Genomic DNA, 26,363 nt, shown 5'->3' with positions numbered 1-26,363 from the left:
AGGAGCTTGTTGGAAATTCCAAGAGTCAAACAATTGTCCCTCTTGGATGAGGTAGAGATTTGAATTCAGCACACCAAGAGCTGGGACTGGAGAATCTAACAGCAATCTGTTGGAGGTGCAGGACTGAATCCAAGACCCATACCTGATTGCAGTTAAATCATGAGGGCTGATGAACAAAGATTTGTATCAATGAAACCTGATCAAATCAACACCTATATTGCTAAAATATTTTTAACAAGTTCTTAATGTAATATTTAAGAATAATGCTTTAGAAAATTTGCCCTTTTTCCAAGATTGCAAAGAAGTGACTTATTAGATGAATAAATAAAATTAGAAACATCACCCTCTTGGAATATCAATAATAGATGTTCATTATTTAAATAAATCTTGCATTAACAACGTAATGTTTACATTTGTAGACTTTTTCCAATGCCCATCTCTAATGCTGTTATGTCATTTTTTTTGAAGTACAGGATAATTTTTTGTTGCTGAAGTACAGTATAATATTGATTTTTTTATATTTAAAAGATTGGCTATTAGGCACAATATTGTTGATAAAAATAGTTCGCATTCCCTGAAAGAATAGTGGACAGCTAGTGGTGACAGAATTGAAACTGATGCCACTGAGTGAGTCTTCACAAAATGCAGTCGCTGTCGGACAACATGGCCCAGATCAGACAAAATCCTAAACTACAAATCATGAGGGCTGATGAACAAAGATTTGTATCAATGAAACCTGATCAAATCAACACCTATATTGCTAAAATATTTTTAACAAGTTCTTAATGTAATATTTAAGAATAATGCTTTAGAAAATTTGCCCTTTTTCCAAGATTGCAAAGAAGTGACTTATTAGATGAATAAATAAAATTAGAAACATCACCCTCTTGGAATATCAATAATAGATGTTCATTATTTAAATAAATCTTGCATTAACAACGTAATGTTTACATTTGTAGACTTTTTCCAATGCCCATCTCTAATGCTGTTATGTCATTTTTTTTGAAGTACAGGATAATTTCAGGGATTCTGAGGGATAAGATTTATGACCATCTGGAAGAGCATGGCTTGATCAAATACAGTCAACACGGCTTTGTGAGGGGTAGGTCATGCCTTACAAACCTTATCGAGTTTTTTGAGGATGTGACTAGTAAGGTTGATGAGGGTCAAGCTGTGGATGTGGTGTATATGGACTTCAGTAAGGCATTTGATAAGGTTCCCCATGGAAGGCTCATTCAGAAGGTCAGGAGGAATGGGATACAGGGGAACTTAGCTGCTTGGATACAGAATTGGCTGGCCAACAGAAGACAGCGAGTGGTAGTAGAAGGAAAATATTCTGCCTGGAAGTCAGTGGTGAGTGGGGTTCCACAGGGCTCTGTCCTTGGGCCTCTACTGTTTGTAATTTTTATTAATGACTTGGACGAGGGAATTGAAGGATGGGTCAGCAAGTTTGCAGACGACACAAAGGTCGGAGGTGTCGTTGACAGTGTAGAGGGCTGTTGTAGGCTGCAGTGGGACATTGACAGGATGCAGAGATGGGCTGAGAGGTGGCAGATGGAGTTCAACCTGGATAAATGCGAGGTGATGCATTTTGGAAGGTCGAATTTGAAAGCTGAGTACAGGATTAAGGATAGGATTCTTGGCAGCGTGGAGGAACAGAGGGATCTTGGTGTGCGGATACATAGATCCCTTAAAATGGCCACCCAAGTGGACAGGGTTGTTAAGAAAGCATATGGTGTTTTGGCTTTCATTAACAGGGGGATTGAGTTTAAGAGTCGTGAGATCTTGTTGCAGCTCTATAAAACTTTGGTTAGACCGCACTTGGAATACTGCGTCCAGTTCTGGGCGCCCTATTATAGGAAAGATGTGGATGCTTTGGAGAGGGTTCAGAGGAGGTTTACCAGGATGCTGCCTGGACTGGAGGGCTTATCTTATGAAGAGAGGTTGACTGAGCTCGGTCTCTTTTCATTGGAGAAAAGGAGGAGGAGAGGGGACCTAATTGAGGTATACAAGATAATGAGAGGCATAGATAGAGTCGATAGCCAGAAACTATTTCCCAGGGCAGAAATGGCTAGCACGAGGGGTCATAGTTTTAAGCTGGTTGGTGGAAAGTATAGAGGGGATGTCAGAGGCAGGTTCTTTACGCAGAGAGTTGTGAGAGCATGGAATGCGTTGCCAGCAGCAGTTGTGGAAGCAAGGTCATTGGGGTCATTTAAGAGACTGCTGGACATGCATATGGTCACAGAAATTTGAGGGTGCATCCCTGAGGATCAATGGTCGGCACAACATTGTGGGCTGAAGGGCCTGTTCTGTGCTGTACTGTTCTATGTTCTATGTTCTATGTTCTACAAATGGTGTAGGAGATCAGTAGGATCAGCAGACAGCTCCTGCCAGTTAATTTCGGAGCCTGCAGCTCATGCCAAGAAGCTATCATGTTTACTTATCACCATGGGTATGTGAAGCCTCATCATTCACTTGCTCACAGCCCCTATCTGATGCTAATCACCAGCTGACTCAGTGGACTGCAATAACTGATATCAAGATTCTTTCAGCAAAAATGCAACAAGTCAGCACAAATACAAACGCCACGAACAGAGCAAGGAAATATGCGATGGCCTTCATGCCAGGACACAATTTCTGTCACTACTCACCTTATAACAAAATGAAATTCAGGTTTGGTTGTTCTCATGGTTTATGAACAAATACTTAGATAAATATATAATGGAAAATTTGAAGTTGTCTGTTGTTGCTACCATGGCAAGAGGAATGATCAACAGTACTACTATTTAGCTGTCTATTCCTTATATAAAACAGTATATTATTTCAAGGAATTTTGCTTCACACAATTGTCTCCCCTTAAATACAATTACAGTACAGTAGGTGGCCAACAAATCTGAAGTATGATATTGTTTGCAGGTAATAACACAGGAGGCCAATAAGACAGAGGTTGAATTCCTTTTTATATTACCTTTGAGAAACTAAAGACTGAAGAACACTGCACCACATTTTTGGAGCTCAAAGTAGATGTTGCAAAACACTTGCGTGATTTGAAAGATTGCTTATTATGCACATTATATTCAGATGTACAAGAGTTAGCACAGTACGTAACTGGAAAAAAAGCATATTTGGGAGCAATGATGGAGTTCAACTCCAACAAATTAAGAACAAGGGTTGCAATCAATAAGAGGAGATGAGGGTAAAGTAAATGTTTTCCATACAACAATGGGATCGGATAGTTTTGAGATTGTCTCTAACCAATATTGCTTGTGAGAATCAATATTGTAAACTACTCTGAAATTTGTGAAATTCTTATTCATTCTATAATATGAGTCCAGAATGAGATTACACTGAGAGCTGCATTCAGTGAAGCTGTGGCCAAGTGAGATGGTTGCAGATAGCATTCAAAAATTCAAGAAACTGTCTCAGGGGTATGGTATGAGCCTTAAAAATCAATACTATAGCCATGTTTGTAAAAGGCCTAAAACACAATGAAATCCATGCTAATTGCTTCAGGAAAGGCGGAAAGTTGATGTGAATTGAGGCCTGTGATGAAGTCACTCTTGTTGAAATGGCAGAACATAATAATTGTAAACTAGAAGGGAGTTATTTTCCTGACTGGGCAGGGGAGGTCTAATAGGTTTCACCAAGATCCAGGTCACAACAGCTAGGCTCACAGTATCAGGGTCAGAAATTAGATGTGGCATTGCAATGGTGGCTACAAACCATCTCAATGGCCCATTTCTAGTCAAATTGCTGTGCCTGTAGGAATATTGCTAATATGTTGATGGCACAAGGAAGGAGAAGCTCCAGATCAGAGCACCAAATGAGACAGGAGTCATGACAATGCTGGTTCAGGAGTTTGGAAATCTTCAAATGTGCAGATGGTTGATACGGAAATAGAAGTTCAAGTTTTTGATCAAGTCAAGGAGCGAGAGAAAACTCGCATGGAAGTTGAGCATAGTAAGGCTGAAGATATAATCTGAGTAACCACAATAAAAACAGAAGTTGGACACTTACAATTTACTTTCACATTAACACAGCCACTGTGCTATTGCTTCAGAAAGAAATTACATAAAGTTCCTGATTCAAATTCCCTTTATGTAAAGCGAGAGTGAAACTGACTAGTTATTTCAATCACTGTATTCCAGTTTTTGGTGAAGTTAGTGTCGGATCAATATTCCCTGCTGTTGATACTGGAAGTAAAGAATGGTTTGGTTCAAGAAAATATGGTTAAATTGGGCCAAGGTACTTCCAATCAGAATCACTAAGAACCCAGGTGAAATGGAAAAAAAGCCTGGGAGATTGAAAAGCAGTCTTTGAATAAATGAACGAATTAAGTTTCACACGGCTTATGTCAAGGCAATGATCAATGTATAGCTCAGATTTTATAAAGCTAAACAAGTGATTTATGCACAGTTAGAAACAGGAAGCAAGAAGCTAGGTTAGAAAGACAAAAAGTGATTAAGGAGATGAAGACGAATGAATGGGCCACACCCATTGCGGTATTTCAAAATGCCTGGTTCTGTTCTGACTTTTGGAGATTATGCTTCGAGTAATTGTCCATTTTTTAAAAATCAGTGAATATTTGTTTTCTGATTTAGCCCTTTCAAAATTGTTCAGTAAGATATATTTGTTGTGAATATTTGTAATTAGAATGAACTGATATGAGCAAGGAACTGCTTGTCATTTATACACAGAAGGATTGTACCAGTGCAAAAGGTTACCACTTGGAACACTCCTCTGAGTTCCAGAGCATCATGGAGCAGCTACAAAGTGAGATAAAGTAATAATGCTGTTTCTGAGATTAAACTCTAACTAGCAGTAAGACAGAGGAAGAACATGTTGAGTGTTGCAATCTCCTGGATTGATTGATTTTAAAAATGTGGTATCAAACCTAAGAAGTTCAACTGTTGCTTCACGCTGTCAAACGTAACACATCTGGGCCATCACATCGACAGTGAAGGTTTCCACCCAATGAAGGAAAAAGTTGAGGGGATTTGGAAAGCAAAGAGACGAGAGAACAAAGAACTTCGAAATATTCATAGGAATTGTTGACTCTCCAATTTAGACAATACATTCACTCCACTGTATCAACTGCTCAAAGATGGATCAGCTTGTGGGTGGTCTGTAGAATACCTGAAAGCATTTAAAGACAAGACGAAAGTACACACTGGTGATGTGGTTTTGACCCAGAAGAATGCCAAGGCTGAATTTTAAGATGGTAAGATTTCCTGTTGGGCTGCCTGAAGATTTAGTGAAGAATATATCACTGCTGATACTGACTACACCAGAATCATTCAATGCTTCAAGGAATGCTAAGTAGTTTAATTTCAGACTTCCACTGCTCAGTCTTCTGAAAACCCATTGCAGGCCTGACCCATCTCCCACATTTCCGCCCTCCCCCCTTTCCTTCCTCCCACAACAGTGATAGGATTCCACTTGTCCTTACCTACACTCCCACCAGCGTCCACATCCATAAGATCATCAGACACCATTTCCTCCACCTCCAGCAAGATGCCAGCACCACACACATGCATTCCCTTCCCCTCCCTTGTCCATCTTCCGCAGGGTCCATTCCCTCTGGGACACCCTGGTCCACACTTCCTTCACCCCCAACAAACCCCAACAGCCCTATGGCACTTCCCCCTGTAACTGGTGAAGGTGCAAGTGCACCTGCCCATGTATCTCCTCCCTCTCCAGTATCCAAGGGCCCAAACATAGCTTCCGGGTGAAGCAACCCTTCACCTGCACTTCCCAGAGTCTATTCTACTGCAGTCGCTGCTCACAAGGTGGTCTGCTCTACACTAGGGAAATGAAGTGTAGACTGGGGACCGCTTCACAGAACATCTTTGTTCTGCTCGCAAAAAAGATCCTGAGCTACCTGTTGCCTGCCACTTTAACGCACCACTCTGATCCCTGGCCAACACCTCTGTCTCTGGCTTGCTGCAGTGCTCCAGTGAAGCTCAACGCAAGCTGGAAGAACAACACCTCATTTTTCACTTGGGGACCCTGCAGCACTCTAGGCTCAAAATTGTGTTCAATGATTTTAGGGCCTAAGCTCTCCCATGCTCCAGCCCCCTACCCCACACACCAGGCCCTGTTACCGTCTACCTTGATATACCCCATGCTGTTAGTCACTCATAGTCCCCATTAACAACTATTCACCCTCCCAGACTGATCGTTATCAACTCTTTGTCCAACTGCTCTTCTTTCTCTTTAGGCTCTATACTGTTGTTTACTCCCTACCCCATCCCCTCCCTTTTTCTACATATAAACTGACGTTTTCCCAACCACCATTGATTCATCAGGTCCAAAACGGTAATTCTGTTTTTTCCTTCACAGATGCTGCCAGATGTGTTGAGCTTTTCCAGTAACTTCTGGTTTTGTTCCTGATTTACAGCATCTGCAGTTCTTTTAGGTTTTAGTGAGGACTTGTTGCTAAGTTGGCAGATGATTGAAAGCTGAGGGGAGGACAGGTAATGTTGAAGAAGTGGGGTCGGCTGCAGTTGGACTTGGACAGGCGAGGAAAGTAGACAAAAGAGTGGCAGATGAAATACAATATGGAAATATGTGCAGTTATACACTTTTGCAGGTTAATTAGAGACATAGACTATTTTTTAATGGGGAAGACTTCAGGAACCTGAAAAACAAAGGGACTCAGGTTTCTCTAAAAGTTAACATGCAAGTTCAGTTGGCAGTTGGGAAGTCAAATGCAATGTTAGCATTCATTTCAAGGGGACTAGAATAGAAGTGCAGAGATGTATTGCTGAGGCTGTACAAGGCTTTCGTCAGACCTCATTGAAATATTGTGACGGGTACTGGGACTCGGTGGAGAAGTCCACAGAAGTTTTCCAACAATAATCCCAGGGGTGAAAGGCTTGTCATACAAGAGGCAGTTGAGAGCTCTGGACCTGTACTCAATAGAGTGTTAGAAGGTGGTGGGTGGTGGGGTATGATCTTGTTAACACTTGCAGAATACTGAGAAAGCTGGATAAAGAGGATGTAGAGATGTTTCCAGTTGTAGGAAAGAATAGGACCCAATTGAACAGCCTCAGACTGAAGGGACTACCCTTTATAACTGAGATAAGGAGGAACTTCTAAGGTGGTGAATCTATGGAACTCATTGCTGCAGAAGGTTATGGAGGCCATGTCACTGGGTGCAGTTAAAACAGAGATAGATAGGTTCTTGATTTGTAAGGTGGTCAAGGGTTCCGGGGAGAAGACAGGAGAATGGGGTTGAGTAGCATATCAGCCATGATCGAATGGTAGAGAAGATCAATCGGTGGAATGGTCCAATTCTGATCCTATATTACATGGCTTAAGGATGGCTAAACAGGTCATGTGTCATAGCTGCAGTATGTGGAAGCTCCTGGATGCCAGTTTGACCTAGACAGATTATGGCTATATCAAATATTTGCATCTCTCGAAGCTGTGACTCTGAGTTATAAAGCTGGAGAATTAACTGCAAATATTTCTCCAGTTCGGGAAGGGTACTTAGTTATTTTGTAACTGGAGGTGGGCACATCCCTTAGTATATCGACTTTTTTTGATTTGATCAGCAGTGAGGAGCTGAGGAGTGTGTCTATCCCTGAGGCTGATCTGGGGACACAGAGAGTAGGATTCAGAACGGCAGTCTTTGTAATTATCCAACAGCTTTGAGGCTCTTGTAGCTTGTTTGGATCGGAGTGAGGCTGTTGGGGAGATGAGCTACCTGCCCAAGGCACCGTGACATTGGAATCCATTTAATGTGCACGTTCCATTCTGTAATCCTGTAGTTATGTCTCTGTGGTAGCTATCAGATCATACGTATTTATTTCAATTTGTGCCACCAGTTCATCTGCATTAGGAGATTGAGATCCCCTTGTATTTCAGAGATCTGCACTTTCTCCCTATCAATATAATATGCCTTTCTTTATATACTTGCTGCTAAAACAGACAAGTTGGCATTCTCCCAAATTATACTCCAATTATACATCCTTCACAACCTAACTACATCTGTTCATGGTCTCACTCTGTCTTCTTCACAACCTATCTTCCTCCTTATAATTATGTAATCAGCAAATTAGGGAACAATACCTCCCAGCCCTTCATCCAAGTCATCCATATAAACTGTACATAATTGATATTAAATAGGTTCCAGTATAGAACTCTGCAGCACAAAACTTGTTGTATTTTGCCTCTTGGAAAAAAGGCCCATTTAGGTTTACTCTCTTCCTCCTGTTAGCCAGGCAATATTCTATCCCTGCTAATATGAACTTCACCCTCTCACCAGGCACTTCTATTTTCTCCAATAACCTTAGATTTGTTTATCAATTTATCAAATGCCTTATAGAAACCTAAATTCCTAATTCCTCTCTATCCACAGTGGGTTTTACTTTTTCAGAGAACTGAAATAGATTGGTTAAATATGACGAATCTTTCAAATGATCATACTGGCACTGTCTGATTACTTTCGCGATGACTTTTTAAATGTTAGCTTCTAGCTATCCTTCTCTGACAGAGTCATGCCAACTATCTCCCTTCCTTTTCAAATAAAAGAGTAACATTTGTTATCTTCTGATCTATGGGACCTTTATTAAATCAAGGCAGTTTTAGAATATTAAAGCCAAAACACCTGTCACATTTGCAAATATCTTTTAAGGATGAAATCCTTCAGGGCCTGGCCACCTGGCTGCCTGTTATTACAAGAAAAGTAAATGTTAATTTCCCAAAGTTCCGACCCCTACTATACTTCCTGATTTATCACTGCGTCAAAGATGTTACTTGTATTAGCTTTCATGAAGACTGATGCGAAATAACTGTTTAACTCATTTTCTATCTCTTTATTTTCCATTATCAATTCTCCCGGCTTTCTTCTGAACAAACAATTACTTTGCTTTCTGCTTGTTTTCAAATATATATGAAATCTCTGATTACCTATAGAGCAGAGTGGCTCAGGGGGAGTCTGCTGGGATCATAACCCAGAGGGTGATAGATCAAAGCCATCCTCTGCTAATTATCCTGTTCCTCTTTCTTATGGACTTATCAGGAGAGAAATCAAGGGTTACGGGTAAAGGGCAGGAAAGTGAACTTGAGGAATGTTTGATCAGCCATGCTTCTATTGAATCCTAGAGCTGGCCCGAGGACCCAAATAGCCTACCCCTGTTCCTATGTCTTATGGTCTTATTTATCTGTTTTTATAATTCTGGCTCACTTTCTCTTGCACTCTAATATTTCTCTTTTTTTGTAATCATCCTTTGCTGTTTTATTTACTTTCGTTCGAAGTTTCTGATCTGTCATCAATCTTTGCACCATGATATGCTTTCCCTTTAAGTTAGACATTAACTTTAACTTCTCTCTTTAGCCACAGATACTGGATCCTCCCTTTGGAATCTTTCTTACTCATGGAAATGTGTCAGTTGGGGGAATTCTGAAATATCCTTTCAAATCTCTGCACTGCTTCACTATTAACCGTCCAAAGAAGCATAATTGGGTCTCCAAACGGTATCTCTACATCTTTCCCCATAGACCTACCGAGTTTCTCCATTAAAAAAAATCTATTAAAGTATTAAGCCTTGTAAATAGAAAATATCAAATTCCAAAATGAACTAATGCTGAACGTTGCTGAACACGCTTCTTGCTCGACAATCCTCCTCATTACTATAGATCTTCTCCTCGATGACAGTCCAACTTGTAGACGTTTCTGCTCACTGATCTTCCAAGAGAGGCAAAGGCCTAATGGTATTATCACTGGACTGTAATTTCAGACACTCAGATAACATTCTGGGAACCCGGGTTTGAATCCTGCCATGGCAGATGGTCAAATTTGAATTCAATTAATATCTGAAATTAAGAATCTAATGATGACTGTGAATCCACTATTGATTGTTGGAAAAAAAACGTCTGGTTCACTAATGTCCGTTCAGGAAGAAAACTTCAAGGAAGGATGGGTGATAAATACTGCCTGGCCAGTGATACCCATAGCCTGTGAATGAATAAAGATAAGAAAGGGTACAGCCTGATGCATCACTGCCTGAGTTCTGCAGCAAAGGACTCTTCTCAGGCACCAGACTGCCTGCTGGAACTATCATGTCAACCTGACATCATAGATGTTGCTCCTTGGACACTATGGAGCCATTCCTTTTGGTTGGCTGCAGCATCTTAGAATCGTAGAATCACTACAGTGTGGAAACAGGCCATTCATTCCATCAATTCCGCATTACCCCTCCGAAGAGCATCCCACCCAGAGCCACCTCCCTATCCTGCTCCTGTAACCCTGCATTTTCCATCGCCAATGCACCTGCACATTTTTGGACTGCAGCAGGAAACCAGAGCACCCAGAGGGAACTCACATAGTCACGGGGAGAATGAGCAAACTCCACACAGGCACAGGCTGGAATCAAACCCGTATTCCTGATGCTGTGAGGCAGCAGTGCTAACCACCGAGCCACCATGTCACCCCATCGTCCTCCCCTTCTTCCTTAAAAGACATCAATCTCAGTCTTGACAAACACACTACCAGCCAGGGGGAGAGGGAGGCAGGCCATGGCCCCACTGCCAGGCAAGAAAGGCAGCTCCACTGTGACCGAGCAGATCTGAGAGGTCATGGCAGCCAGCAAGAGGGCTTGCCATAGTCTTTCAAAATGACACGATTAGTCAGCAGCGATGATGATGTTGCCAGGCTCATGCGATGGCTTAAGAAAATGGTCTGAAGTCTGAAGAGAAAAGGTTCATTAGAGTGGAACACAGGCAGCAGGGCCTTAGCTCCATCCTTGGTGGGTGAACATGGGGAGATGTTGCATGTCAATAGCCTGGGCCATGGGGAAAATCCTCAATTCAGAGAGCTAGGGAGCCCATGTCAAATGGCACTACTCACATCAGGTATGCAATATATTGTGGCACTCAATGGTATAACAGGTCCCAAAAGTTTACCAAGTTGAAAACAAAGCAGTTTAAATGAGGGCTGATGATGATTAGGATGCGAAATTCCAACATTGGGTGTCTCGTAATAAATAAATCCACTTTTATCAAATTGGAAAAGTGAAATAAAATGTTCCAAATTAATTGGCAAAATAGACAAATAACACAGGATGATTTGCGTCATGCCATTTCTGAATATTGCTGTGGGATTTACCTGTTTTAACAGCTTGCCAACCCACTGAGAAGGGAGTCCGTGCCTGTATCGTGTACGTGGAAATTGGGCTGTGATTGTCAATTCCAGGGCTCCAGGACAGCTGAGCCGTGGTATCTGTAATCTCCTCCACTATCACACCCCCTGGTGGGCCTGGTGGAACTGAATTAAAAGACATAAAAACACAAGGCGAGATGTCACATGGTGGATAACTGAATACTGCTGATTAAAACAAAGGCTATTAGGTAAAACAAGAGTGAAAACCACCTCTTTGCTAACAAGAAACTCCAGGAAACTAAAGGTTTGGATAAGGAACAGCTCCTAAGTTTTTTCCAAAGATAAAAAAAAAGCTGGAGTTATAAGGAACAATATTGGCTAAATCTAAACAGATGTGGGGTGAGTTAGCTTTTGATCTTATTGCAGACTTTAAAAACATCAAATTTTGCTCAACTATATGTGCAAATAATAAAAATCAGATGTTTCACTTCATTTTGGCACATTCATGTTGAAAGTATATAGACCTTCTTGTTCGTTTAACACTATGCTGTTAAACAGAGTGGTTTCACACAGGAGGGGAAATATTTCATCTTGTGGACATCATATAGCAAAAATCAATTCAAAACCAAACATGAACTTTATATAAATGACATACGTTCTGTGGAAGTAGTTCAGTGCGATCAAGAAATTGACACAAATAATAATCCTGCCAAAAATGAAATGCAACAGAACTCAATGCGCGCTGAAGATATTACCAGGTAAGGGGGGGGAAAAGATTTACTTGGTTTAATTTTCTACTCATCTTGTCACAATTACATTCTTTATATGGAAGTATTCTGTGTGGGAAGTGTTGGATTAGGAATAAGGTAGATAAAAATTAAATAATCACTGAAAAAAAATGCATGAATGAGCTTCATTAATCTTCATCTTTCCCATGTTTTCCATCAATTCCCCTCTTTGAAACAGGCAAGTTATCCTTCTTATAGTAGCTGCATAAACAAAATAATGAAATTCAGTTCTTGGTTAAAAAAAGCTTCAGTAAATGCTGACTGCAAACTGATCACGACAACTGCAATTAATAGAATGCAGATGGATCCGAATGCTATTTTGATTTAATGAAATTACCTTGTACTAAATCCATGTGTTCATGTCATAAGTGTTTCAACCAAACCATCAACACACATCAAAGCAACTGAACAATTTCCAACAATATTTACATTTTGGCTTTTCATAATTTTACTGCTATTGTCACTTGTGCTGCAATTCATTAGATGGTTTCTATATTCGGGTGGACGTGTTTTCCACAGTATTAAAGGTGTTTAATGCAAAGGCAATACACCAGTGGAGGAAGTATCCATGGTTCAGGTGAAAATAAAATGATTAAATTACAAATATATGCTAAATATTTCTAGCCTAAAAGTAAACTAAGGAGGATTATTTCAGATTTCTTGCAGTTTTCAACACTACATATTTATTATATTAAAAATACAAAATAATCATTGTAAAGCACAAATCAGGAGATACATAAGATGAAATAAAAATCTTTATTGTTTGGAAGTAATTAACAGTTTGGGAAAAAAATTAGAAGAATGATTAACGAAGTAAAAAGAGCAGCATCTCTCTGTAATACCCCAAAATTGTCAACTTGCAATATCAAAATGCGAGCAAGATCAGCCTTCTTGAGAGTAAACCTACGGAAGGTGGTTGGCCCAGATAGATTCCCTGGCTGTGCACTCAGATCTTGCATCGACCAGCTGGCGTGAGTTTTCACTGACATCATTAACGTCTCCTTGCTATAATCTGAAGACCCACCCCGCCCCCCCACCTGCTTCAAGAAGACCACCAACACCCCAGTATCATACTATATGCCTCAAGGACGACTGCCCAGTGGCTCTGACCTTCAGAATCATGAAGTGCTTCGAGAGTTTAACTGTGGGCTACGTCAACCCCAGCCTCCCATTTTCCCAACTCCACATTCATCCCTGGAACATTTGGATAATAAAGAAACCAATATTAGGCTCCTAGTTATTGAGTATAGCTCTGCTTTCAACACTCTAATATCAACCAAACTAATCTCCAATCTCCAAGACCTAGGTGTATGCTCCATCTCTGCAACTGTGTCCTTGACTTCCTGACAATCAAACAACAATCAATGAAAACTGGTGGCAGCATCTCTTCCACAATAACCCTCAACACCTTCCCACAAGGATGCATACTTAGCCCCCTACTGTACTCCTTGTACACTCATGACTGTGGGGCTGAACTCATTTCAGCTGAACTCCATCTATAAGTTCGCTGACGACACCATCTTTGTAGGCCAGATATCAAACAACTCCAAGACAGAACACAGAAAAGAGATACAGTGTTTGGTGATATGGTGTAACGATACCAACTTCTTCCGCACATCAGAAAAACTAAAGAGCTGATCATTGATTTCGGGAAGCAATGAGGAGGGCATGCCCCTATCTACATCAGTGGAGCTGAGGTGGAGCTGGGTGAGAACATCAAAATCCTAGGAGTGACTATTGCCAACAACGTGTCTTGGACCACCCATGTTGAATTGACAGTCAAGTAGGCACAACAAAACTTCTTCTTTCTCAGGAGGCTTAGGAAATTCAGCATGTCCAAAAGGACCGTCACCAACTTTTACAGATGCACCACAGAAAACATTCTATCTGGCTGTGTCATGGCTCTGCTCAGGACCGTAAAAAACTAGAGAAAGTTGTGAACATGGCCCAGTCTATCATGCAAGCCAATTTTCCATCCATTGGCTCCATCTGCATTACTTGATGCCACAGAAAGGCACCCAACATCATCAAAGACCCTTCTCACCTTGGCTGAAATGTCGTCCAACCTCATCCAACAGGCAGAAGATATGAAAGCTTCAACACATGAACCAATAGGTTCAGGAGCAGCTTCTTCCCTGCTGTTATTAGACTTATGAATGAACATCTCAAGTTTCAAAGGAGTAATCGTCTTGCTTTTTGTGCATCATAGTTGCAGCCATAACTTTATATTCCTGTCTCTGTTCAATCACCCTATGATCTTTGTACATTATGATCAGCATGTACTGCACACAAAACAAAACTTTTCACTGTACTTAGTTACGGATGACAATAATAAATCAAATCAAATTGTTCTTGCTAAAGGCTTCCTCGATGTCAGATAAACCATAGGAAACAGTGTCCTTACACAATGTTTTTTACAGAAATTCCGAACAAAACCTTCCATACACAACCTGCCAGTATATACTGCTTAGGCACTTGTATGCTCTTTAAAGCCTCAGAGGGAGGAAAAATCCAGAGGGATCATTTCCTGATTCTGCACAGCATGTTTTACAACAAAATTATGTTGAAAGGTTATGCGAATGAGCCAATGATACAGCAATTCTGCCAATCAAAATGTTCTTTATTCTCATTGTTGTGTCCAGAATATCCCAAATAATGCCTTGAACAGTTGGCGTATTTTCTATATATGTATCAGATATTTCTTAAATTGTGTGATAATCATCTTCTGTAAGATATTTAGATTGGTGAGGATAGGTCCATTATTCCAATTACCTATTCAAAGCCTTCTGGTGTGAAGAATCAGATTCTTCATGTTAGTAGCAATGGCAATGAGTAGCCATTCAGCAGTGCTTTTTCTGGCTTGGTATGGGAAAATAAAACCAAGAGGAAATATTCTGCTGGGATTATAGCGGTCGTGCTTACACTGTTGCACTGTTGCATTGAGAAAAAGAACTTCCCAAATACATTGTGAATATTGAAATCCTCTCATAGGGTTATGAAGAATGTTTAATTTGTGAAAAAAATGAATTTACTGGCTGGAAACAAATTTTAACATAACTAAAGCTGCATTCTAATAATTTAGGATAACTGCCTGAAGTGGTTTAACATTTGTATTGCTGTACCCTCTACATTCTAACACTGTTAGAGTGGAGACCGTCTACCTGTAGAGCTACATCAATAACTATTAGGATGAAAATATAAATAGGGATTATCTCCTGCACTTTACGTACAGCATCAGGACAATCACCTGGGTACTTAACTAGGTGGAGATAAACTGTTGGGCACAATCAGTTGAACCCTGGGACTCAATAAAAGGAGTGAGTTCAGTCATAATCATTTTCACTTTGTAAGCCAGAGATTTGGAGCGTACATGCTTGAGTCATTAGTCAGGTGTAGAGAGGTCTTGTGACAAGCAAAATGTGGTCTGCTCTGGGCCGTTTCTGTAATTTGATCCCTCTGATACCTCAGCAACATCATACCAATGATTGTAAAATGATATTGTTTAATTTATCACTGAAACCAATGTACATCTTTTAAAGAAAGTAATGCGAGCTTTGGAAAAGCACAAATTACACTAGACTTGTGACAAACAAATAAAAATGGTTTCTTTTTCTGTTTTAGTATCTCTTCTGTCTGCAGACCAGGATGAGTGTGCGAGGCATTAATCAAGTGAGAACCACTTGTGGATCTCTCACTCACTGCAGACAACTCACAAGTTTGGAATCCTGTCTGATTTTGATTATCGAGATGCTGCAGACAGAGAATTTTAAAATACTTCAATCCAGAAGCCACTGTTTCCAGTACAGAAAAATCATTCAGCTACATTTTAAACCTCTCAGCGCTGAAAGCTCTATCATAGAACCCTTCCAATGCTGAAAGAGGGTATTCACCACATCAACCCTTCAAAAAGCATCCCAGCCCGACCCTGCCCCATAATTTATCCCTGTAATCCCACATTTACCACAGCTATTCCAACTAGCCTGCATAACCCTGGTCACTACAGGACAATTTAGCATGGCCAATCCATTTGACCTGCACATCTTTGGGCGGTGGGAGGAAACCACAGCACCCAAAGGAAACCCACGCAGACATGGGGAGATCATGCAGACTCCACATAGACCGCTGCACAAGGCCAGAATTGAATCTGGTTTCTGGCAATGTGGGGCAGCAGTGCTGATTGCTGAGCCACCATGCTACCCAGCCGTAGGACCACCAAATGTAACCAGAAGCCAGTCAAGTTGCTCACCTTCAAGAGCTGTGTACCTTTTTAAGGTTACTGGACTAAATCTTTTCATTGATACTCCACTTTATAATCTACTTCTCGGAGTACAGACTTAGCATGTGTTTATATGTGGAAATTGTTTTTTTTAAATACTTTTAACTTTGACACAATGAAGTACAGTAAAAATATTCTGTTTTAAGTATAAAATGGAGGAACGTGTACCTCATTGTGTTTTGTATAAAGACTGTAGAAAACGTTAAGCATTTGCTGAATCTGGAAACTACTATCCTGTTAAACAAGCAGTGGGCTTCCCACTGGGAAGCCATTCAACCGCTTCACACCTGATTATAATGTCAGAACTATATTTTACTTGATAATGCAAGTTCTCTGAACATGCATTTTCCTTTTAACTTTATTTCTTCTTTTTCTGCCTCATACTGAGAACTAAGGTGGTGTACCTTTCCTTCTTTATTTCTCTGTTTTGTACCTAAGATGTGCAACCAGGTACTTTGTACCTAAGATAGAGCCCTCTGGGGTGACATCATTAACTTTTCACTATACTTCTGTACTTGAGCTCACGGGACAATAAACCTAAGACTAGTTCTAATTCGGATGTGATATTCTTCATTCAGCAAAGGGACATAAATTGTTGAATATTATGAAAAAAAACTATCCTGTTTATGTAATCTGAGCCTCACTTCTATCAAAGACTCTGTGTGATATTAGCAACTTAGAATAATGCATAGGGTAGGATGTCTCTGGGGCTTCATTTACTGGGACCTCCAGTGTTGAAGCACATTGTTCTCTTTGAACTCCCACTGTTATTTCAGTAGAAATTTAATGGTAAACCTTAGCAGAGTGTTGTAAATATCAATGTTATTTGTCTTTGCTTCATGCTGTCGGAGAATGATGGAACTCCCAATGAAATCCATCCAAATGAAAATAAAAAAAACAGTATTTTAATGCCATCTACTTGTTAAAGGATTAAGAGTAAAGAAAGAATTGATGTCTTGTTAGTGTAAATTAAGTGGTAAATTCTTTCCAAGTTATATTTCATAAACATGATACAGAATGAATGGATTTTCTAATGGGCAAGAGAACACAAAAAGGGTTAAAACTGAATGTCATGATCTCATCTAATCTCTCACTTTGACAAAGCTAAGTGCTATTGCTTTATGAATCAATGCGAAAGGCTTGGTGCTCATGCTGTGTGGCAAATCATCACTGTGCAAAACAATATAACTTCACTGAAAGATTTGGCCTTGCAAACGTCCAGGACCAATTCACAGATATTGATAATTAATATTCACATTTTAGCACTGAATTGAAGTTGTTGGCACGAGAAGGACAAAACCAGCCAGGATGTGAGATTGAACAAGAAACAGAAAGCAGACTGTGTGAAAGTTTGCTCCTTTGGACATACAAGAATCAGACTGAATACAAAAAGTTCAATAAGCGCAGGGGGATTTTGAGAAAAATTGGCAGCTAACATGAAAGGAAATCACAAATCTTGTACAAACATAGCAATTGTAACAGTGTGCTAAAAGAGGGTGTTGGGCTCATGGGGAGCTAAAATGGGATCAACACTTGGAAACAAAAGCATTACTGAGGTGTTACAGGAATACTTTGCATATCTGGAGGTCAGATTCACGCACGGATACAAAGTAAAAAGCTCTGAATGGGGGGGAGAGGGGATGGGGGCATGGGGGAAGAACATACCTAATGCTGCCCTCATCCTGATGTCCACCTTTATGTGTGACTGTGTATAAACCCTTGGTGCACAAACACCGAGTGTCATTATGTGCTGAAGTTCGAATGTTCCCAGGGTTATGAAGGAAGGATGTGACCACACAACATCTAAGCAGTTGATGTGATTTGATTTGATTTATTTATTGTGACAAGTACCAGTGTACAATAAAAAGTTTTGTTTACGAGCAGTACAGGCTGATCACAGTAAGCAAGAACATACAGATCATCGGGTAGAACAAAACTTAGACAGAGGCATGCAGGTTACATCCCACAGAGCATGTGCGAGGCAAGATCAGCAGTGGCAACATCAGCAGGTAGAGAATGTCTGATAACGACTGGAAAGAAGCTGTTATTGAACCTGCTATTGCATGTGTGTTCAAGCTTCTGCATCTTCTGCCTGACAGAACAGGATGTTGGAAATGGTTACCAGGCTGGGATGTGACTTTGATGATGTTGGCAGCCTTTCTGCAGCAACGAGCCATGTAAATGGACTCAGTGGAGTGAAGGTGGGCTTCTGTGATGGTCTGGGCTGTGCACGCCACCCTCTGTAGTTTCTCACGGTCCTGGGCACAGCAGTTGCCATACCAGGCCGTTATGCACCCGGACAGTACGCTTTCAATTGTGTATCTGCAGAAGTTGGTGAGGGACCTTATGGACATGCCAAATTTCCTGAGCTGCCTGAGGTAGAAGAGGCATTGTTTTGCCTTTTTAACTGTCGCAATTACGTGGGATGTCCAGGACAGGTTGTTGATTATCATCACTCCGAGGAACTTGATGCTTTCGACCTGCTCAACTGCAGCTCCATTGATGTAGACGGGGGCATTTCCTCCTCCTTTCTTTCTGAAGTCAATGATCTGTTCTTTATTTGTGCCGATGTTGGGAGAGAGGTTGTTCTCATTGCACCACATCACCAAACCGTCTATCTCCTTTCTGTATTCTGACTTGTCATTGTTAGTTATCCATCCTACCAGGGTGCTTAGACCATTCTGTATTACCTGTCCCTTGTGGAAAAATTTGTAAATGAAAACACCTTCAACCAGAAGTCTGCCAGGCTGTGGGCAGCACATCACATCTTCAAGATGCTAAGGGAAAAGGAGTTTCCTGAGCAGACTGTCAAAGTCGTTTGGCAGAATGCCTCATGACCAGATCCTCCCAACAAGCACCAAGACATTGCTTGGCTGGTAGTGAGAAGGGCAATACCTGCGTGATCATTCATGTATGCCTGACTCTCTGCACCAACCATGTCGTGGTCTCGAAGCATCTGCAGGTGGAAGAGACTGTCGCACATCTCCTTCTGCAAAGTGCTTTTGCAAAGGAGGTGCGAGAGAGATGAAGTGGTTTTTGTTGAGGTTCTTCCCTTGCAGCTCCAATATGCAGGACTCTGTGTTTTATGGGCTGTTCCGTGGGATGCACACTGAAACAACCATTGATTGTGCCTGGACGACAATCAACTCACTGAAAGATGCCCTTTGGTTTGCCTGAAACTTATTGGTCTTCCTGTGTAAAGAGCTGACCTCAGCCAAGTGTTGCAGGCTGGTAAATTCCAAGGTCCAGGGCTACAAGCTGAGAGATGCATGAAAACTTGGGGCAGCTACTGCCAAGCATAGTGGGGAAAGACCACTATTTAAGGTTTTTCCGTTAATACACAGAACCCAAGTCTGCTCAGTTATCAGACCCTCTTGTTGCCTCAAAATGAATTATTTAGTGTGCTGTATGAGTAGGAAATGTCTTCAGTTGCAATTGCAGACAATGTCAAATTCCAACGTACATGCGAAATCTATGCAGTACTGTTTAAATACCTTGCTTATGTATATAAAGATTTTTTTTCTGAATAAAGTACATTTTTGCAATAAAAACTTTGCATCTGTCTTTACCTTCAAAGTAGTTTGCCGAGGCCATGGTGACAGAGGAGGAAATTCATCCCACAGAAGAGGCTTGAAATCGACAAGGAGGAGATATCACATAAGCTCAGAGATAATGGGAGCTGCAGATGCTGGAGAATCCAAGATAACAAAGTGTGAAGCTGGATGAACACAGCAGGCCAAGCAGCATCTGCTCCTGAGATGCTGCTTGGCCTGCTGTGTTCATCCAGCTTCATACTTTGTTATCTCTGATATTACATAAGCTGTCACTACTTAACTTTGAAAAGGGCTAGATGGGCTGCATCCAAGGGTATTGAAGAAAGTGAGAGAGGAAATTGCAGAGGCACTGACAATAATTTTTACATTTTTCCTGGATTTGGGGCTGGTGCCAGGGGACTGGGGAGTTTCAAACCTTACACCATTGTTCAAAAAAGATTGTATAGGTAAGTAAAGTAATTCCAAACCAGTCAGTTTCGCTTCAACAGTAGAGATTTGGGATAGATATTCCCCTAATTAACTAGTTCAGTTGTCATTCCATATCAAGTCCCAGGTGGGACTTGAACCAGGGCCTTCTGGCTCAGAGTCAGGTACACAACCAGAGCCCTTCAATTATTTGAGATAGAATTAATAGTCAAACGGAAAAATGTGGGTGAACTTGGAAGAGTCAGCCTGGACTTGTTAAGAAAAACATCTAACTAACTTGCTGCATATGCATGTTTATTTTCAGCAACTGGTATAGGAAGACACCAAGGTCTCACTGCACCTTCCCCTCTTCCAATTTGTTCCCATTCACATAATAATCTGCCTTCCTATTTTTACTACCAAAGTAGATAACTCACGTTTATCCACATTACACTTTATCTGCACTCAACTTATTCAAATCATACAAAAGCATCTCTGCATCATCCTCACGATTCACCCTCACACACAGCTTTGTGCCATCTGTAAACTTGGAGATATTGTATTAAGTACCCTAATCAAAAGAATTAACATACACTGATCACAGTAACCCACTATTCACCTGCTCTTATTCAGAAAAATGACCCATTTTCACACTTTATTATCTTGGATTCTCCAGCATCTGCAGTTCCCATTATCACTGATATAATTTTACACACTTTATGATCTTGGATTCTCCAGCATCTGCAGTTCCCATTATCACTGATACAATTTTAACCTCACTGCGAAGCCTCTTCCAGGGATGGCTAACCTGAAGAAGTTACCCTCCTCCCTCCGGACCAACCTTAGGGAATCTCTCTCCCACTGCAACTCTCTTGTAATCTCTTCAGCCTTGAAACTGCTCGACCAAGTCCTGAAGCAAACCAGGTACCATAGCCACATCACCTTCCTCAGCACCTGCCTACGGAACCGGATCATCCCCATTGGACTACAGTCTACATTCAAGCCTTCCCAATTTGGCCCCAATCGTGACCACCTCTACACCCAGAAAATTCAGACCCTTCAGAAACACTTCTCCCTGCGAGTCCTGAAACAGACACTCGCAGCCATGCGCCGGCACCTCCAGGGACTGCAATCCAACCTGCCCCAGCTCAGAGCCTCCCTCTCCCAGAACTGCAAATGACCTCTGCTGTTTTTTATCCTCCGCAGGATCCACAGACTGAACACCCAGTTCTACTCAGCTTTACTGGACACCAAAAATTGTAAGTACAACAAACTCACCGGCTCCTGCTACCCACAAGAGGATTCCTGCGCCTCCCAAATCCCCAGCCTGTCCCTGCCCCTCCCCCACCATGCACCCTCCGCCTTTGACCATGAAGACACAGCCGGAGACCCCACCAATGACGTCACATCCGCCACCGCAGGGCACACCACTTCCGGGACCGCTGCTGCAGTCACCGCCTCCACTTCCAGTTACAACACCTCACACACCAGCCTCCCCGCAGCTGCTGCCGCCCAACCTGCTCCTCCCACCACTGACGGAACCCTGTCCACGGCCGAAGACAACGGAACCCCTCCCATGGCCGACGCCAACGGAACCCTGCCCACGGCCGATAACATCATCGCTCTGCCCACAACCTCCATAGCCAGCAACCCGAGAGGAGACAGCCACACTGAGCCCTGCCGCATCTTCACCATCCCCCCAGACCTCCCACTGACTGAGGATGAACGGTCAGTCCTGAGCAAGGGACTCACCTTTGTCCCCCTACAACTACACATCAACGAATACCAGTCATGTTTGGACAGAGAGCAGTTTTTCCGCCGCCTTCGCCTCCATGCTTACTTAACCGGGAGCCTAACCCTCCCTCCACTGACCCCTTCACCCGCTCCCAACACAAGTTCTCCTCCTGGACACCACCCCCAGGCCTCCTACCCTCCCTCGACCTCTTCATCTCCAACTGCCGTCGAGACATCAACCGCCTCAACCTCTCTACCCCTCTCACCCACTCCAACCTCTCCCCTGCAGAACGGGCAGCCCTCCGCTCCCTCCGCTCCAACCCCAACCTCACCATCAAACCCGCAGACAAGGGTGGTGCAGTGGTAGTATGGCGCACTGACCTCTACATCGCCGAGGCCAAATGCCAACTCTCTGACACCTCCTCCTACCGCCCCCTTGATCATGACCCCACCCCCGAGCACCAAACCATCATCTCCAACACCATTCATGACCTCCTCACCTCAGAAGACCTCCCATCCACAGCCTCCAACCTTATTATTCCCCAACCCTGCACGGCCCATTTCTATCTCCTTCCCAAAATCCACAAACCTGCCTGCCCTGGTCGACCCATTGACTCAGCCTGTTCCTGCTCCACCGAACTCATCTCCACCTATCTGGACTCCATTTTCTCCCCTTTGGTCCAGGAACTCCCTACCTACGTCCGTGACACCACGCACGCCCTCCACCTCCTCCAGAACTTCCAATTCCCTGGCCCCAGCAACCAGCCCAGTTCGTCCCCTCCCCCCACTGCATCCCAAAACCAGCCCAGCCTGTCTCTGCCTCCCTAACCTGTTCTTCCTCTCATCCATCACTTCCTCCCAACCCAAGCCGCACCTCCATTTCCTACCTACCAACCTCATCCTACCTCCTTGACCTGTCCGTCTTCCCTGGACTGACCTATCCCCTCCCTACTTCCCCACCTATACTCTCCTCTCCACCTATCTTCTTTTCTCTCCATCTTCGGTCCGCCTCCCCCCCCCTCTCTATTTATTCCAGAACCCTCACCCCATCCCCCTCTCTGATGAAGGGTCTAGGCCCAAAACGTCAGCTTTTGTGCTCCTGAGATGCTGCTTGGCCTGCTGTGCTCATCCAGCTTCACATTTTATTATCATTTATTCCAACACCTCGTTTCCTATCTGCCAGGCTGTTCTCTATCCATGTGAACATACTAACCGCAATCCCACGTGCTAATCTCTTATGTGGAGCTCTATCAGAAGCCTTCAAAAAATCCCAGTAAATCACATCCACTGATTCCCCCTTATCAACTCTACCAGTTCCATCCTTTGAAAGTTCTTGCCAATTTGTCAAACATGATCTCCCTTTCAGAAAAACCATACAGACTTTGTCCAGTCAGGCATCGTTTTCCAAATGCTTTGCTATCAATTTTTGTTTAATGGACTTTAGCATTTTCCTACATCTGATGTCAGGTAACCAGCCCATAGTTCCTTGTTTTCTCTCTATCTCCTTTCTTAAATAGTGGGGTAATATTAGCTTATCTCACTCGGGGATGTCCTCTTCCTTCAGGGCCAGCAGTGAATGCAATGACATCAGGTTATGCCAGACTGGTCTGAAGTTGCCATCTTGATTAACAAGTCTCAGCCGTCTGGAGGAATGTCCAGCAATGTAAGATTAAAGTGAATATCCTTCTCTGTTCTGTCAGAGCAATTACCACCATCATCTTTCCCATATCTCACACTCACTCTGCATCTGCTACAGAACCCAACTCCTATCAAGGCTCATGCTCCACCTCTCTTAATATTACCTGCAACATCTACCCTCACACAATCTCAACCATTCCATCCCATGAACAATGCTAAGCCTGCATGCTGTTGGAACTGGCTACCTACTCACTCGGGACGCACTCACCTGCACTAAAAGTAACAGCAGAGCTAACACTAATACTCACTTTCATGCCCCCAATCTCTCCCTATCTCTCTCTCTCTCTCTCTCATTTCAGAATGAAAACAGCTCACAAAAAGGCAGAGTCTAAGCCGGAAACATCAGCTTTTGTGCTCCTAAGATGCTGCCTGGCCTGCTGTATTCATCCCGCTCTGCACTTTGTTACCATGGATTCGCCAGCATCTGCAGTTCCCATTATCTCCGATCTCAAAAAGGCAGAATGAGTCAAAACAGTTGGTGTGCTGTTTGACTTTCAGCTCACTACCCCTATGTGGGAGATATCCTGAGAGTGCCCACTCCAAGTGTCTGACTGATGCTCCACCGATGTTGCCGAAACTATGAGTTTTTCCAGCACTGTGTCTGCTTCAGACTTCCAGCATCCTCAGTAGATTCTTTATTCAATATCCCGTATATTTCAATATGCCTCTTAGACACCAATTTGGATTCTTGGGATGGGCACGTAAAACCTACTGTTACGACTGAAACTGATGGAATCTTTGTTATCACTATGGCATTCATATATCAACATAACATTGCAGTCCAAATGGCAAATTTGTCAGTTTCAACACCATAGATTCCTAGACAGCAACAACAATCTCATACATTTTGGTCACAGCTGAGCAGAGCAAATTCAGCCATCCACGTCAGGTGACGACCTGCTGACACACCCAAAAGGTCCCTCAACTAATTTGTTCTTCGTGGTCATTCACAGATGAATTGGGGCTCTACGATGATGTAATCTTCAAGGTCAAAGATTCATAATTTTGCTAGGTCTCTGTTGAGGCATGATGGATACCATAGAGGTCACATGGGCACAGATAAAACCAAGAGGTTGGGATACGCATCTATATATTTTGGCCCAGCATTAACAAGGACATTGGCCAACTAATCAAATCATGTGAAATATGTAAAATCATCAACCTCAGCAAAAAAAGAGAGCCTCTCCTTCCACAGAAGATTCCTTCCGATCATGGCGCAAATTTGTGATTAATATTTTCCATGTCCAAGGATATTCAGACGAACTGTTTCACACAACATTTCCTTTGTACGACAAATCAGAGATACCCTTTGTCCAATAAATTTTGATACATTGACTGCTATACCCTGTACATTTGAAATACCCCACAAAAATTGTGTAAATTGTCTATAGTACTCCAGTGCACTTGCCCAGGAGATGTGCAGGAAATGGAGCACTCATTACACAGCCTCCTGTCCACACTACCTTGAGTTTCACAGAATGCTTGTATTGTTAATTCCATGATCATAAATGCAAAGTGACTTGGCCAGATTATCAGGTCGCCATCTTACATCCTCACAGTGCTCCTTTCGGCAAAATTTACCCTGAACAGTACATTCAATTTTTCAAAATCAGGTCCACACAATTATCGCCTCCCATGCTCTCAGACATCCACATGTACACAACATGTTGTCGCAAAGATGGGAGAAAATGGTCCAAAAACATGATGAATGAGGTGTCCCAATATGAGCTGGGACAATAAGTTTGAGACTTTCCTACAAATGGAATGATACTACATTGTTTTGTCCAGTCTAGATCACATAGCATTGCCGTGAACAATGGTCAAGTCTCGTAAAGAAATGGATGATCTGTCGAAACAGCGTATTACCAACCACTCATTACCCAGGATGACAACTCGATAACTGAAGATTCATGTTGGAAAACAACTACACATCAACGACAGTTGACACATATCCATCTACAATGAGAGATAGCACACTGCAGAGACAGCTGAAGAAGCAAATAGTGATAAGTGTATAAATACCAGATCTGTTTGAATCATATGTTCACTAAAGTGTTATCTGAACGTCCAGACATAATTCATCCTTGTACTGTTTAGCAGAAAAAGGTTCTCACTCGTCAAATGGATAAAGGATGATATTACATTCTGGCATGAATTCCAAACCAGAGAAACTGCAGCTTTAAAACAGTTACATTTCATTGTGACATTGGTATTCTGTTATAAAGGTAGCATCCTTGCTTTCAATCATTCTGCATAACAGAGTCAGTGTAGACAATCAGCTGTGTGTGAAACGTATAGTAATGTCAGTAAGCAAAGAATCCAAGTTGTGTTAAGTCTGTGAAATCATAATCTTGTAAATAGTTTTGTAAATAAACTTCAGCTATCTGACTGAAGAAGAAAATGATGGCCCAAGATAAATTCTATGAATTCTAAAAATTATAAGGCACAAATAGCATTATTATCATTGGAAACATAAGAATAAAAAACAAGGCAACATTTAAACCTTGATAATAAAATGTGAGGCTGGATGAACACAGCAGGCCAAGCAGAAGGGTCTAGGCCCGAAACGTCAGCTTTTGTGCTCCTGAGATGCTGCTTGGCCTGCTGTGTTCATCCAGCCTCACATTTTATTATCTTGGAATTCTCCAGCATCTGCAGTTCCCATTATCTCTGATAACATTTAAACCTTGTTCTCATCAATACATAGTGTTGAGTCTTTGTGGGGCTATTCTTATTATGTCCTGCAGTCATGCAGTCAAATCTTCAGCTTCCCATTATGGTTCTTTAGGGCTAATTTCAGT

The 26,363-nt window shown here is 42.1% G+C and overlaps 1 protein-coding gene across 13 annotated transcripts in view; it reads right to left on the bottom strand.

Annotated features, from left to right (window-relative positions):
- Window positions 1-26,363, bottom strand: part of LOC125460282 (contactin-4-like) — a 2,333,145-nt gene that overhangs the window by 159,401 nt on the left and 2,147,381 nt on the right. For all 13 annotated transcript variants that reach the window (XM_048547566.2, XM_048547564.2, XM_048547580.2 and 10 more), the window contains one exon: window positions 11,114-11,272. In XM_048547566.2, the coding sequence (XP_048403523.2) occupies window positions 11,114-11,272 (159 nt within the window). The remainder of the gene's footprint in view (window positions 1-11,113; window positions 11,273-26,363) is intronic.

Source organism: Stegostoma tigrinum, chromosome 11, assembly GCF_030684315.1.
Source record: "Stegostoma tigrinum isolate sSteTig4 chromosome 11, sSteTig4.hap1, whole genome shotgun sequence".
Taxonomy (NCBI): Eukaryota; Metazoa; Chordata; class Chondrichthyes; order Orectolobiformes; family Stegostomatidae; genus Stegostoma; species Stegostoma tigrinum.
Note: the sequence above shows the minus strand (reverse complement) of the source record. Positions and strands in the feature narration are given on the sequence as shown.